Source organism: Miscanthus floridulus, chromosome 8, assembly GCF_019320115.1.
Source record: "Miscanthus floridulus cultivar M001 chromosome 8, ASM1932011v1, whole genome shotgun sequence".
Taxonomy (NCBI): Eukaryota; Viridiplantae; Streptophyta; class Magnoliopsida; order Poales; family Poaceae; genus Miscanthus; species Miscanthus floridulus.
The window spans coordinates 178,780,683-178,797,749 of record NC_089587.1 but is presented as its reverse complement, the minus strand read 5'-3'; the positions used below and the strand labels follow the sequence as shown (position 1 = coordinate 178,797,749).

Here is a 17,067-nt window from a genome sequence, read left to right as displayed (position 1 = left end):
GAAAGCTAAGATTGTAGAGAAGAAGACTTCTGGGATCCGCAAACACAAGATAATGGATATTTTGGAAATACAGTATGGTGGGTATGATAAGGTTTGGTGTACAACAAGGGACTTGTATAATTTCTGCCATCGCTATAAGGCGGAGACAATTGCTACCGGTGACGCTCAAACAGTCATCAGTTACCTGACGTAACTTCAGCGCAGAGATCCTAATTTCTTTTTCAAGTACATGGTTGATGGGGAAGGACACCTAAAGGGACTATTCTAGTGTGATAGTCAATATCTGCTTGATTATGAAGCATTTGGTGATGTCGTTGTATTTGATAGCACCTACAAAACTAATCGGTACAACCTACCCCTTGTTCCTTTTGTTGGGGTGAATCACCATCGAAGCATAGTTATTTTTGGATGTGGAATTATTTCTCATGAGAATATTGAGTCATATATATGGTTGCTGAGTACATTTTCCGAGGCCATGATTCAGAAGCATCCGATCTCCATGATCACTGATGGAGACCTTGCTATGCAGAGAGCAATCAGGCGGGTGTGGCCGAATTCATCGCATAGGCTCTGCATATGGCATATTGAGCAGAACATTGTGCGTAATCTTAAGGATGATGTTGCCAAGGATGAATTCAGGAGTTTCCTTTATGATTGTTGGTCCATAGAAGAGACCGAGAGAAAATGGCAGGAATTTTTGGATAAGCATAAGGTTACAAATAACGAGTCATGGTTGTATCAGATGTATGATATGAGGGAAATCTGGTGTGCTTCGTATCATGCTGGTAAGTGCTACTTAGGACTAAGGAGCAACCAACAGAGTGAGAGCCTAAACTCTAGGCTTCATATGCGTCTAGATCGTAAAATGACACTACTTGACATGGTAAAGCACGTGGAGCACTGCCTTTCAGGGTTGCGCACAAATGAGGCAAAGTTGGACACTGATGCATTGCAATCTAAGGCATGCACATAACCAGATGCTTCAATTATTGACATAGAAGCCGTGAAATCGTTCACTCCAACAGTTTTTGCCACTGTGCAGTTCAACATAAAGGCAACCAAGAAGTGTTTTTCGATTGACATTCTAGATGGCGATAATATGAGTGAGTATATTGTTGGTAGGAATGATAAAGGAGACATGATGTACTATGTCAAATGTCAATTTTGTGATGAAGGCAATCTGAAGAGAATTTCTTGTTCTTGTGGTAAGTTACAATCGATTGGAACCCCCTGCTCACACATCTTCTTTGTATTGGGCGATCTGGATGAAGACAAGCTTCCAGACTGTTGTGTTTTGAAAAGGTGGACAATGGGGGCGAAGAGTGCATTTCCTCCGAAAAGGAAGAGCACCATGTATGACTATTCCGAAAGCCTACAGAGGTACTGTGAGTTACGCAATATCAGTCAAGCTGCAGCCTTCACAGCATCTCGTTCACTTGAATCATATGAGCAGCTGAAACACGTTCTGCAGGATGAAGTTGCTATGAACCTGCCAAATGAAGGAGATAACAGAGGCAAGAGGCATGGTCCGGTGCTGCCACAAGCCCCGGATGTTGATTCTGTAGCGTTTAGTAATGTGTTGGATTCCTTGCATGTGCCTGGAAGAGGGGCTCCGAAGAAAAATTTGAAGTCAATTTCAAATACGAAGAAATCTAAGATCAAATGTAGCCTGTGTAAGGATAAAGGTCACAATCGGCGAACATGCTCCATGAGAAAAGAGGTAGTTCATCTAAGTTAAAAATAGGCCATCTGCGAGGCATGTGTAGTTATGACTGATGTTTGTCCTATTCGTTTGTAGGAATCAAAGCTCTCTGAAGATGTGCTTGATATATGATTTGCCAATGATGAGTTTGTTGTTGCCTATTGTTTATAGGTACGCTGGTGAACAACTTATGATTTTCCATCGTCTTTGCAAATTGACATGCTGCTATAATTAGGATAATACCAAATTTGTGTTATAAATACAGCGTTCAGTTTGTAACCAAGCCAAAATTGACTAGTTTGCAATAAATATATGCATGTTAGTGTCTAAATATTTTTAGAACAAAGGAAAAAAACTGATTTCTTTCATCTTGCTGGATCCTGCATGCATAAGTGATTTCATACCTTCCTGTATTAAATGTTTCTGAACTGCTTATTTTGTTTGTGTGGTTGATTTTGTTTTGAATACTAATAGTGGATTAAGACTTGTGAAGCTATAGTGAAGGTTATATTGAGCGAGCGAGAATATTTCTATTCGATATCAAAGCTATGTGGTATAACTATGATCAGAGCAATTGATATTTAGCAGGTGTCTGCACGATGCTATGTCATTGTCTCACTGTTGTGGTTCAAGTGCATCTGATTAAAGTTTCCTATGATAAGATAATTACAAGTTTACATTGTTGTACCTGTAGTCAAAGTCTGCAGTTCTTGTTTAGCTAAGTTTTTTACTGTATCCAATGAAGGCAGGTTGATACTCTTAGAGTTTTGATATTGATAGATAGGTTTTATACCTCGCTATTTCCTGATTGTATCTTCTGAAACCCTGTAAAGTGTAATGAATAATGGACCTAATTTTTGCAGGTGCGTTCCTTCCTGTTTCTTCCAACACACGCTACCAGATTATTAATGGATTAGAGCGCCTGGTCGAGGCTTCACCTGTTGCGAAGCGTGTCCTAGCTGCTTCTTTGGCATTCACTGTTGGTGTGCGGTTTGCCAATAACGTGTATGGAGGAATGCAGTTTGTTGATGCCAAGGCGACGTCTCTACACACATCACACCAAGAAAGTCTGTTGTCGACAATGATTATAAAGTGAATCCAATAGACACAGAAGCCGGATGCTTCGTAGTAATGAGTTATGACCATGCTAAGGTTGTACAAATAGGTGACCATGTTCTTACAGCCAAACAGCTACGCCCTAATTTCACAGATGGCTTTATAGTAGATGATGTAAACTGATTTCATATCCTTTTTGTCCACAATAACATGCAAACACCTACTATGTACTAATAACTCCACCCTTTGCAGGTCATAAATGCCTATGCTGATTTCAGCAACGTGGAGACTGAAGAGGCATCATTCATAACAACTTTCTAAGCCTGAAAGTTGGCTACAGATAATCTGGGTGACCAACGCCTGACATTTAAGAAGTTAATTGCCGACAAATGTGTTCGAAGGCATTTGATATGTAATAATAATTTTGTTTGGACACTTTTACTTGACATTTGCATTCAGGATAACATCCGTATTTATTTTCCAAAGTTTTGTCAATTAGGACGGTTTACTATATTTCTGGTAATCTCTGTTGCATTTATTGTTTTCAGATTTTTGTGCCTATGCATATAAACAAAAACCACTGGACTTTCCTAGTGCTAAATTTTATAAAGAAAGAGGTCCAACTACTTAACTCCTTAGCATCAACCCGAGATGAAAACCAAGAGAAGACATTAGTAAGTACAACGTAACACGTACCGCCTATTCAATTACAATTATAGTTCGATCAAATTTAATATCTATCTCACCATCCACTAGGTGGAAAGCATACAAGAATGCATTGATTCTTCGGGCAACGATGGCTTGGTTAACTTGCGCGTCTGGAAACGAATTTCTTATCATAACATACCGCAACAAATAGACGGGTATTCCTTTTCCCTTTTCTACATTAATGTTCTACTTCAATTACTAATTTTTATGTTCGTTGCAGTCATTCATGCGGGGCGTTCATAATATTTTATATGCTGGTATGGGATGGAGAAAAAATGGCCAATCATTTCATAAAAGTGAGTCTTACAATCCTTGTTAATTCCAAATATCTACAGACTCATTCAATAATTGTTATATGACAGTGCACTTTTTCACTTGTATAGACACAAATGCAAGGATTTAAACGGAGAATATGCACGAGGTTGCTCCTTTCTGATAGCAACATGAGACGACAACAATCATACCAAAATCCTATCACGGTCTGAACTTTTAATTCATATTAAAAATGATCCAGATGCATTAACTTATACCATACTATACAAAATATGCTGGATCTAACATTTTTCTTGATGATTCTTAGGAGGAAGAATACTATGCAAATAATCCGGATGGACAACGCCAGCATGAACAGGCTGAAAATTCAAGCGATGTTCAAATAATAGAGACTAAAACTCCAAACCCTGTGGCCAGCACGAAAGAAGGGAAAGGAACAAAATGAGGGAAAGGAACGAAAGGAGAGAAAGGAACGAAAGAAATAGGATCTAAAAAAGGAACAGGAGCTCAAAATAGAAAAAGAGGACGACCGCCAACGAAATTACTTGTCAATACTCCTCCTACCGTCGCAGATGAATTTAGTAGCGAATCTATCACTAAACGAGTTCAAAGGGTCAAGCATCCAGGGAAACAGCAGACTAGCCCTTTTAGACCTTTTTAGAACTAATGTGCTATCTATTTAGTAAGCTATGTTTGATCTTTAGTTTGTCCAGATGGCTAGAATGATGTGTGTTCAGACCTAAACGATGTGCTGAACTAAATTCATGTGTGTTCAGGCGCAAATCTATCGCTAAACGAGTTCAAAGGGCCAAGTAGTGCTCCCTTTTGTACGGCTCATGTCATCTTGTCCAACATGAGGCTAAAACCTAAAAAACTGAAAAGGGCAGGGACTGGTCGAAGGCAGAGAATACTCACATGGTGACAGCGGCAGCTGGACCCTGTAGATGTTGCTGTTGATGGAGTCGAGCACGAGGAGGTCGCCAGCGGGGGTGATCTCAACAGCGTACGGCTCGATTCCCAGCTTGCTGCCAATAGGGTATCATAACCATCCTAACGTCCAAATTGACAAATAATCAACGTTACAGAAGAAATCGAGGTTACAAGGTTGTCGCTAAACATGACAGGATGGCATAGCTAGCTAGCAACACGCTTGAGTCACATAATTGATATGGATTTATGCGCAGGTATGCCACAAAATCAGCAAAATTAGTGGATCCCTTCCCGAATAGCTACAAAAATTCACCATAGGAGATGCTTCAGAGCTTACTGAGCAACAGCAGAGTGACTGCGAGTCTGCGAGGTACCTCAATTTATGGCGAAGGGCAAGGTGTAGAGCAGAGGCAAAAATTAGTCAGCTTCAGGTCTGGTGGATTGGGCGGAGACAGCGAGGGGGCGCCACGCTCGCCGACCAGCCACAGAGGCTGCACGGCCTAGGTAGCCAGGGTGTACTTCTTCCTCCTGCCCCATCCTCCTGCTTCCTTCATCGCCGACGCCGCCGCTTCTTAGTGAGCGTGGGCGGATGAGGTAACCTTGCTGAGCCCGCTCTTCAGCTTCGCCAACTCGGACCGCCGCGTCCACGGACGAGCGCACCTCGTCGCCTGCACCCTTCGGCAGCGGGGACGATCGCCGCCACCGCCAACGGGAGCACGGACGCCGCTGGGACCCGTTGGAGCACCATGGAGGGTAGCTCCCCTGGCCCCGGGTGGATGCTGACGTCGTCGGAGTACGTGCAGTGCGGGCACGCCGAACACAGGCGGCAGCAGGCAGCAAGCCACACGCAGGCGGGGTCAGCGGCGGTGGTGGAGCTGGTCCGCCTCTGCTGGGAACAGGCGTTGCCGGGCTCCGCCTCCTCGTCCTCCTCCACGGTGTCGATCCTCACCATGGCTGCTGCTCGGACCGCCGCATCCGCGAGCGCACCTTGCCGCTCGCACCCTCCCGCCAGCGGGGAAGGCCGCCGCTTCCGCGAAGGGGAGCGCGCACACAACCGGGCCCGGATCTCGCCTCCTCCACCGCCATCGTCGGATCTACGTGGTGCCGCCATTTGCCAGGGACTGGTGAAGAGGGATGGCATGCCCTGGAAGCCGCAGCCTTGCCCTCGCACTCGCCGCCGCAGCCACTGCCCTCGTCCTCAACCTCACCCGCCGCCGCAGCACACAGAGAGAAAGAACAGAGCGACTAAGAGAGGGACCGGACTGGTGTGGTCCGAAGAGAATTATACGTGAAAAGATGGTAGTACTTCAATCATCCCTGTACTATATAAAACATTATTTTTCTACCATTGATTTACTGTTCTACCCTCAATTACATAAAAAAATTCAAAAATAGAAAATTTTCCACTTCTTTCATGTGCTGACCTGATCAATTTTAGTATGCAACCGGTGCGTATGGTCCCATCATTTAGTACGCACTTGGTTCCTCCCGGTGCCCCTTAAATTGGTTCCTCTAGGTTTCTTTGCCTTTTGGTTACTGTAGCACTTTTGTTTGTATTTGGTAATTAGTGTCTAATTATGGACTAATTAGGTTCAAAAGTTTCGTCTCACGATTTCTCATCCAACTGTGCAATTAGTTTTTTTCGTCTACATTTAGTACTCCATGCATATGCCGCAAGATTCGATGTGACGGGTACTGCGCAATTTTTTTTGAATCTAAACAGGCCATTAACCGAAGTGGCACGTATGCATGGCTCTGCTGTCCTGGTCAGAGATGATGGGTGGGTACTGGGTGATTTGGTGACTAGCTAGTGGGCAATGAGCACTACATCTACATGACTGCCACCTGACGGTGCCACCAACAGCGAGCAGGGCGCGTCATCCTCTTCGACCGCGCCTAGGCCCAAGAGACCGAATTTTTTTAGTTTGTAGCTCTCTTTTTTTTAAAGTTTTTCATAAATAGACCCCTGGAGGAAACATTTCAGAATCTGAACCCTTAGCTTGGCGTCATCTATGCTGACGCCGAGCTAACACGTCTCGGCGCCAGCGTCCCTAGCACCGAGCTCCTGGGCTCAAAGCGGACGTGGAAGGTGACATGGCAGGAAGCTCGGCGCCAGTCACCCTGGCGCCGAGCTCGGCGCCGTAGATCTTGGCACCGAGCTCGGCGTCTGGGTGACTAGCGCTGAGCCTTTATTACGTATGGGCCCGCCCCTCTCTTCCTCTCCCTCTCTCGCCCTAGCAGAGCAGAGCCGAGCTCCACCGCCGCCGCCGCCCACGCACGCGCCTCCACCGGCCGATCTCGCCTGCACGCGCCTCGCCGAGCCTGCGCTGCCACCACGCCCCTAGGCCACGCCGCGCCACCGCGTACGCCCCGCACCCCTAGCCCATCGAGCGCCATCGCGGCCGCCCCGCGCCTCGCCACCGCGGACAGCCAGCGCCCCGAGGCTGTGCAGGAGCATCATGCCCCACGGCCACACCGCCCCCTCCCACGGCTGGCCGCCTCTGCCGCGCCACCGCCGCCACACCACACCCAACGCCCCTGCGCCCGCGCCCCGGTCTTCTCATCGGTTCCTGTGCCATCGTCGGCCGTGCGCCACCGCCGGCCCCGGCACCTGCAGCGGCCGGTCGTGCCACCGCCGGCCCCGATCATCGGCCTGACCCATGCCCGTCGTCTGCTGCGACTCAGTCGATGTCTGCGGATCAGTCGTTGGAAAGGTAAAAATTATGAATATGCATTGTACCTACTTAGTTGGCATTTGTTATTTACTAGTTAATGTGATGACTCAGGTAGTTGATTTAGTGATCTAGTGAGATATATATGTAGATAGATAGATACATAGGTACATAGATATAGTTAGATAGGTACTTAGATATGTAGTTATATATTTAGTTAACTAAATATGATCTAGCTATTTAGTGAGTACACTGTATATATATATACGTAGTTATTATCTTACTTACTTAGTTTGTAGTTAGAAAGTACTTGTTACGTACTATCTATCATCTAATTTGGACTAAAGGACATGTGTTTCGTTACGTGTTTGAACTAGATGGACAACCTAGTGACCATATATCATGGAGGCACCGTTGAAAGCGATCGCTATGGATATGTTGAGTTTGTTGACATGTAAAGCGTGCATGTGCTATTCAATGATATGCCTTCATTTAATAAGATGGTTGCAAGGGCTCAGGAGGAGCTGCATTGTCTTGGAGATGATGGCATTGCAGTTGATGGTGTACTGCACCTAGGTTCTCCTCCCAACATCCTCAGACAAATGATCTCAATTGGTACGGATCAGTGGGAGAACTATGTGAGATTGGCTATGAAGAGTCAGCTATAATGTTTGGATGTGGTTGTGCGTCGGGTGTTAGTTGATCCCATCCCTCATGGGTTTTTTCCACCAATGGATCAGCAGGCACACATTGATCCTCCCATTCCGGAACCTTATATGGATGTGGAGATTGCACCTACGGTTTCCGATGCTCAATCTGCCCCCAATGCGGTAGTTGGAGATGCTTGTTAGACTCATGTTTTCGTGGCAGATCCTCCTCATGAGATCCCTTTGACACAGAATCATCCGAGTAAGTGTCTTAACCGCATAGTTTTTGGGAGCTTACCTCCTTCCTTACATCTATTTCTTTTATTCTTTCCTTATTTCTCTACTTATGTTGCAGGAGACATTCCTAAAAATGTGGATGTGACCCCCTATTGCTGTGTAAGTGCACTTTGGAGATGGATTCCGTGGCTCCAATAGTGTTGAAATTATGCATGATTCAGAGCCATATGAGATGGCAAGGGCTCTTGATTCTGATGATGATCGCCCTGTTGGAGAGCTGACAGAGAGTGATGTTGAGATGCTGAGGCATATCTTTCTCGACCGTCGTGATCTAAGAGTTTACAAGTTCAGCGATCTTGCTCATTCTGATCAGGCGTGTGTAGAAGGATGTGATGATGAGCTCCTATAAGCTCCTGAGGTCGGCCCTAACATGGTAATTGAGAATGAGAGGGTGTTCAATGACCTCCCTGCATTGAAGAGGTGGTTGCAGGCTTTTGCAGTGATACAAAAGAGACCTTACAAGGTATTGCATTCATATGCGGAGCGTCGTTACACAGTTGTGTGTGACAAGGAACGCTACCCATGGATAGTTTGTGCAAGGAAGCAATAGGTCACCAAAAAATGGAAGATCACAAAAGTTATCGGGCCACACAATTGTGCTAACCTTGAGCTGACACTGAGGCATCGACAGTTGACATCTACCCTCATTGCCAAGCGGTTGATGGGAATTTTACAGGGAGAACCCAACATGAAGGTAAGAACAATTATCAGGACTGTTGAGGCATTGTATGGAGGTTATGTGATAACTTATGGTAAAGCATGGAGGGCTAAGCAGCGAGCATGGAAGATGATATATGGGGACTGGGAGGATGGGTATGAGCAGCAGCTAGTTCTTTTCAATGCAATCAAAGCGGTGAATCTAGGCATGCATTATGAGTACATCCCAAAACCAAATGCATGGACATGCGGTACGACAATAGGTACACTCCTTTCCTACAAAGAGCTGGCCTGGGTATCATCTCTTTTCAGGTTCATTGTGGGTTGCCCAAGTTCAACTCAATGGCCATAACAGCGTTGGTTGGTAGGTATTAAATTAAATCATTGCATCCATTCATGGTAATTTGTTCATGCGCTTGACTTTTTGACAAGTAATCTTGCTTTGTCTAAAATATAGGTGGCGGCCGGAGACTCACTGCTTCCACCAACCTTTCGGGGAGATGACAGTCATGCTCCAGGATTGTCAGAAGATGCTAGGCCTAAGGATTCATGGCAACCTAGTCATCGGGTAGTGCAGGTTAGAGGGCTAGAGAGCATGAGTAGAGGCCTTCCTTGGGTGTGAGCTTGGTGAGCAAGGGGCTCGCACTTCTGGAGTTCTCATCTCCTGGCTATGGGAAGAGTTCGCACAGTGCCCTAAGGAGGCAGATGAGGAGACAGTTGGGTACTACTGCAGGGCGTGGATCCTACACCTATTTGCCTACGTTCTCTTCCCTGACACCATGGGTGACAGTGCGTCCTGGATGTGGGTCCACTGCCTCAGTGACTGGGACCAAGCAGGTCACTATAGCTGGGGCTCTGTAGTCTTACGTTTTCTATACCAATAGCTATGCAAGGGGTGTCGTCGGTCTTCGTCCAATGCGTCACTTGGTGGATGCATGTACCTGTTACAGCTGTAGATGTGGGCTCGTCTTCCATTTGGCTGTCTAGAGGTTCTGGCTCGTCGTGAGTGGTTCCAAGGTCAGCCTCCATGTCAGCAATCGATATGGGCGTACCTTTGGGACCAGGTCAGGGTTCCGTACATGAGGTTAGACCGGGCGTACATTGAGTTCACGAACGAGCTAGACACGCTGACGGCGTCTAGTGTAAATAAATTTTATTTCCCATGCTGGTTTGAAAAGGATTAGTATACCATCTAACATCTTGTTTGGACATGTTGCAGGTGGAGTGGGAGCCGTACGGTGGAGAGGGCACACTTCCTTTTCAGTTGAGCAACGTTTGTGGGTTCGACGACGACTTCTATAGGATGAGGTGCCCTCTAATTTGCTTCTATGCTGTCGAGTTCCACCTGCTAGATAGAGTTGCACGTCAATTTAGAGTGAGACAGCTTTGGCCTACGGCTCTGTTCTCGACTGGCGTTGACTTACACAAGTAAGTGTTTTGATATTTCAAATGTCTCGTGATGGTCCATTTCTATTAATATGGTGACATGTACATGGATTCAAGTAACGATGACATACATGCAGGTTGGATCGTCAGAAGAATAGGAAGTTTTTTGACTAGGAGAAGTACCACCAATCCTACATTGAGCAATGGGAGGAGATGCACGACAATGTGGACGACAACAATGAGCCGCACATGAACCGTGAGTTCAGGCGGTACCAGCGTGCGACACGTTGCGGGCTGAGAGTACAGTACACAGAAGATGACTACGCTGACATCAAGTCCTCCGATGATGAAGACACGGTGTACGACCAATCTACTCATGCAGGAAGGCAGGTGGAGGCAGGATCGATCTTGGATAGAGTGGTAAGTCAATTGCCTTATTTTTCTACGTTAAGTTGCATAACAATACATTAGGCTTTTTTGGACCGACATTAGGAGTTATCTATTTTAGTTAGTGCCACCTCCGAGCCGTATCACCCTTATAATACATTAGATTCTTATACAAAACAAAACAAAACATATTGCTATCTATTCAGAAGTATTATTACTGAGAACTTTGTTGCAGGGCAATACACTCAAATGCTCTGTTGAAGAGATTGAGCGCATTTGGCCGAGAGTCAGGGACGACTACATGCTTAGCTTCCTGTACGTAAGATTAAAAATATTCTTTCAAACATATCATTAATACATTAGATTCTTCCACTTAACATAATTTTTGTACAACAGAGGCTGTCACGTCAGCTACGCCATGCAGCTGGTTGTTGTGGTTGCAGGACAGACACGACGCAAGACGTGTACATTCCTTCCACAGGCAGAGGAGGCTTGGGTTCCTCTAGCCAAACAACTACAGGGGACGGGGATGAGGACGGGGAAGATGATGATGACATGGACAAGAGGCACGAGGAGCTTGGTCCCTCTCAGCTCCATGACGCTCCCTCGACTCATCCTACGCCGCCTCTAGGCACTAGGCGACGCCGTCCGCGTGACCCTTACACTCTAGGTATGAGTGCTCTCAGTCACAAGGGTAAGGGTAAGAGTAGGAGACAGTGAGGGTTGTGGTAGATGTTAGTATGCACTATTATGGATTTTGTATTTACTTTTTTGTAACTATTTGGGACTGTATGGACATTATGGACTATTTGGACTGTGCAGGACATGTTATGTTGGTTGTGATGTTTGTTGTGGTTGCATTTTGCTCCTTGGATGATTAAATGTTTGGAATATATAATGATGTCTCTGTTTGTAACTGTGGATGCTCATAAAATGAGGAAAACTCTTGCGAATTTTTCCATGAATCATTAATCATACTACACTGCTAAAAATGTATAAATGTAGTACACAGATTAAATGTAAATTTATTAGAACATGTATAGTCCAATCATATCGTACATACGCTTTGTAGATGAATCTAGGGTTACCAAGCAACAGTGAACGAATCTAGGCTTTTCAGAAAATAAAAATAGACTTTTTAGATACAAGGACAACAGCGATTTATCACTTCACTGACATAGTACTGGCATGCAAGGAAGCACAACTCCACTATATCTCCACCATCCATCTTATGACTATTTGATCCAAGGGCTGAGGTGAAGAGGCACACAGATCGCTGACATGGCACATTGAGAGGCATTCATTCCTCCTCTCAACCTATAAATAACCCCTCACTCCCTCTCATTCACACACACAGCAAGGAAGAAGAACACTCCTCAACATTTTCTTTTGTTGCGATACCAATGTCTGGAGGGTCATCTAGAGGGAGAGAAAAGGAGAAGGGAACTACCATTAGGTGGGAGGGTCCTCTTGGTCCCGATTTCTTTAAGGAAACTCTTTATGAGAGGTTCCTAGTTGAGAGCAAAAGTGATTTCACTAAAGAGGCACCACTGAGAGGATACGATGAAAGGAAAGAAGAGTGGCCAAAAATGCATGCATGGTGAGGACTGCCTAGTGCAGATGTTCACCGAGGGAATAGATGGAGGTCGTCGTTTCTTCAAATGGCCGCGAACATGGGTAATTGCTATTACTATTTGTTTCTTCAATATGTTTCTCTTCTATATAACTTACACGACATATTTATTGTAGTCTTCCTTGGCCGAAGAAAACTATGGGTTTATTAGGTAGGTCGATCCTCGACCTATTTATCCACATGCGGAGTACATCTACTACCTGCAGGACCGTATCTTCGATCTAGAAAGGGAAGTTAGTAGCGGTTACAAGGACGACAAACATGACGACAACAACAATGGTGCCGATTCATAGGAGGCACTCTGCAATGATCCATATTGCACCTGCCATAACCACAAGGACAAGGGGCCTCCCCCATCACCCCCGCCACCACCACCAACAACAACGGGAGGCTACTATGGAGAAGGTGCAACACAATTTGCTATGTGCCCACACTACTAGGATGACTTTATCTTATTCACTGTGTTTGTTGTTTGGTTTAATTACCTAAGGCATGTTAGGTTTAGTCAAAGGAAACTCTATATCCTAGTTCGGTACATGTTCTCATATGCCATTTTATGTGTTTTGTGTGTTGAATTATGTAATGCCATACGTCATTAGGTTTTATTTGTAGCACGTGTTCACATTTCAATATGTCTGTAATATTAAGCAGAATATTAAGACCATAAATAATGAAAACAACCTAAAAGCTCTAGTTTGGTTTTGGTGAATTGATGAAACCCTAAGTGCTAACCTAGTTTATCAAGTGATCATGAGATAGGTAGCACATTCCAAGTGGTGAAGCAAATGAAGATCATGACATGATGATGGTGATGCTATGGTAATGATCAAGTGCTTGGACTTGAAAAGAAGAAAGAGAAAAACAAAAGGCTCAAGGCAAAGGTATAAATAGTAGGAGCTATTTTGTTTTGGTGATCAAGACACTTAGAGAGTGTGATCATGTTTAGGTTCAATAGCCATACTATTAAGAGGGGTGAAACTCGTATCAGAATGCGGTTATCAAAGTGCCACTAGATGCTCTAACTCATTGCATATGCATTTAGGATCTAGTGGAGTGCTAACACCCTTGAAAATGTTTGTGAAAATATGCTAACACATGTGCATAAGGTGATACACTTAGTGGTTGGCACATTTGAGCAAGGGTTAGGAACTTCACCGGTAGAGTGTCCGCCTGTAGAGTGCGGACAGTTCGATGGTGCCACTGGCACCAAAGATAGAAAAGACGAAGGTCACTGTAAGTGACCGGACGCTGGTCTTGGTTGGACTGGCGTGTCCGGTCAGTGGCAGCAGAGGGCGCACAGCGTCGGTCTCTGATCGGACGCTGGGTCATAAACTGACCGGACGCTGGAAGGCTGCGTTCAGTCCTGCTGATGTGGCAACACATAGTGTTGAGGGTGACTGATCGGACGCTGGCTGTGTCCGGTCAAGCATGACCGGACGCGTTTGGTTATGAAAAATCGTCTCTAGATGCTTACTGGAAAGGACCAGGCGCTGAGGTCCAGCGTCCGGTCGCTTTGAGCTGCTATGTCCAGTCATACCGTTGAGATCGGGCGATCAATATTTCAAGAGAGGGGACACGTGGCACGCATCGCGTGATTGGACACTAAGGTCTAGCGTCCGATCGATATGACCAGAGCGTCTGGTCACCCCGTGTTGTGCCCGGTGAAGGGGTACAACGGCTCTATTTCGTGGGGACTTCTATTTAAGCCCCATGGCGGGCTCAAGCTCACTCCCTTGGCCATTTGTATTGACATAGCAACCTTGTGAGCTTAGCCAAAGCCCTCCCACTCATCTCCATCATTGATTCATCATCTTTGTGAGATTGGGAGAGAATCCAAGTGTATTGCTTGAGTGTTTGCATCTAGAGGCACTTGGTGTTCGTGTTTCGTTGCGGGATTCACTTGTTACTCTTGGTGGTTGCCACCACCTAGATGGCTTGGAGCAGCGAGGATCATCGAGCGGAGGGTGGTGATTGTCTCCGGCTCCGATCGTGGTGATTGTGAGGGGTTCTTGACCTTTCTCCGGTGGAGAGCCAAAAGGTACTCTAGTGAAATTGCTCGTGGCTTGTGTGATCCTCATCTTTTGTTGGTTGTGCAGCACCCTATTGCAGGTTTGGCGTGTGATGCCAATTAGCGCGTGAACCTCCAAGTGAGTGAATCGCCACAACGAGGAGTAGCTTGCCGGCAAGCAAGTGAACCTCGGTAAAAAATCATTGTGTTCATCATTTGATTCCGAGGTGATTGGTCTTCATTGATATTGATTCTTGTGATTGATTGGCTCACTCCTTGACACGACGGTATAACTATCTTGCCCTCTCTCTTTACCTTACCGCAAACTAGTTGTCAAGCTCTTTAGTGTAGCTAGTTGTGAGAGCTTGTTAGTTTGGTTAGTGTTGAAAGGTCCTAATGGCTAGAGGGGGGTGAATAGCCTAATAAAAATTTCTACAACAACACTTAACAAAATGGTTAGACAATTATGAGGCGAAGCAAGTGTTGCGCTAGCCTACTCAAAATGCAAGCCACCTACCACAATTCTAGTTTAGATAGTATCTATTCACTCAATAGCTATAAGACTACCCTATGTTAGTGTGCTCTCAAAGGCTAACTAAAGAGCCACACTAACCAAGCAAGCAAGCTCTCACAACTAGCAACACTAAAGAGCTTGACAACTAGTTTGCGGTAAAGTAAAGAGAGTGATCAAGAAGGTTATACCGCCGTGTCGATGAGTGAACCAATCAATCACAAGAATCAATATCAATGAAGACCAATCACCTTAGAATCAAAGGATGAACACAATGATTTTTTACCGAGGTTCACTTGCTTGCCGGCAAGCTAGTCCTCGTTGTGGTGATTCACTCACTTGAAGGTTCATGCACTAATCGGCTTCACACGCCAAACCCTCAATAGGGTGCCGCACAACCAACACAAGATGAGATCACACAAGCCACGAGCAATTTACTAGAGTACCTTTTGGCTCTCTACCGGGGAAAGGTCAAGAACCCCTCACAATCACCACGATCGGAGCCGAAGACAATCGCCACCCTCTGCTCGACGATCCTCGCTGCTCCAAGCCATCTAGGTGGCGGCAACCACCAAGAGTAACAAGTGAATCCCGCAGCGAAACACGAACACCAAGTGCCTCTAGATGCAATCACTCAAGCAATGCACTTGGATTCACTCCCAATCTCACTATGATGATGAATCAATGATGGAGATGAGTCGAAGGGCTTTGGCTAAGCTCACAAGGTTGCTATGTCAATGAAAATGGCCAAAGGTTATGAGCTACAGCCGGCCATGGGGCTTAAATAGAAGCCCCCATGAAATAGAGTTGTTATACCCCTTCACTAGGCATAACACGGGCTGACCGGACGCTCTGGTCCAACTGACCGGACGCTGCTCCTCAGTGTCTGATCGCCCGATGGTGGCCATGTGTCACTTGCGTTCAACTATGAATATTTGATCTCAATGGTCGAAATGTTGACCGGACGCTCTGATACAGTTGACCGGACGCTGGATCCTCAACGTCCGGTCGTTTACAGTAAGGGTCCAAAACATGTTTTTGCCGACCGGACGCGTCCGGTCATGCTTGACCAGACATAGCCCAGCGTCTGGTGCTTAACCCTAATCACTGTGCTGACCGACAACACGACCGGATGTAGCCCTTCAGCGTCCAGTCACAGAGCGACCCAGCGTCCGGTCATTTGACCGACGCTAGCATCATTGCGACCAACTCCATTTCACTTCTAACTTTTCCACCCTTGCTCAAATGTGCCAACCACCAAGTGTATCACCTTATGCACATGTGTTAGCATATTTTCACAAACATTTTCAAGGGTGTTAGTTTTCCACTAGATCCTAAATGCATATGCAATGAGTTAGAGCATCTAGTGGCACTTTGATAATTGTATTCCGATACGAGTTTTACCCCTCTTAATAGTACGGCTATCAAACCTACATGTGATCACACTCTCTAAGTGTCTTGATCACTAAAACAAAATAGCTCCTATGGTTTATACCTTTACCTTGAGCTTTTTATTTTTCTCTTTCTTCGTTCCAAGTCCAAGCACTTGATCATCACCATAGCATTATCTTCATCATGCTATGATCTTTGTTTGCTTCGCAACTTGAAGTGTGCTACCTATATCATGATCACTTGATAAACTAGGTTAGCACTTAGGGTTTCATCAATTCACCAAAACCAAACTAGAGCTTTCAATCTCCCCCTTTTTGGTAATTGATGACAACCCTTATACAAAGATATGAATTAAAATTCAATTGAATCCATGTTGCTTGTCCAAGCATATTTACCATGTGTAAAAGGATATTGACAAGTTTCATGAACTCCAAATGGTAGCAATTACTCCCCCTTCTTATGTGCTAAGAGTTTGGATTGTAGCTTGCACATATGCTTGGATAGGAAATATAGGAGTTATTGTCTACCAAATGATGCTAAGGTATAAAAGATGGACCTTTGAAGCGTGATACCAATCGAAGTGCACCATTATACCATCCTTAGCATCATGATTAGCTTGATACCACTTGGAAACAACACTTTGAGAATGAAAGTTATCTAGTGATTTTATTTCATCATTCAATCTTACAACTAACATACATCACACAAGCATGGATGTTTAAATTTAATACTTGTGCCATGCAAGCAAACATATGAAATGCACATTCAAATGCACCATACAAGTTCATGAGCTTGCTCCCCCTACTTG

The 17,067-nt window shown here is 45.2% G+C and overlaps 1 protein-coding gene and 1 pseudogene across 1 annotated transcript; both read left to right on the top strand.

Annotated features, from left to right (window-relative positions):
• The first annotated feature begins 229 nt into the window (after nt 1-229).
• LOC136470240 (protein FAR1-RELATED SEQUENCE 5-like) lies at nt 230-2,798 on the top strand (annotated as a pseudogene).
• A 35-nt stretch (nt 2,799-2,833) lies between these two features.
• LOC136470238 (uncharacterized) lies at nt 2,834-3,869 on the top strand. The gene is given in 6 exon segments (XM_066468148.1): nt 2,834-2,932; nt 3,011-3,184; nt 3,307-3,432; nt 3,515-3,574; nt 3,687-3,762; nt 3,850-3,869. Coding segments are annotated over 6 exon segments (555 nt in total).
• Nucleotides 3,870-17,067: the final 13,198 nt, after the last annotated feature.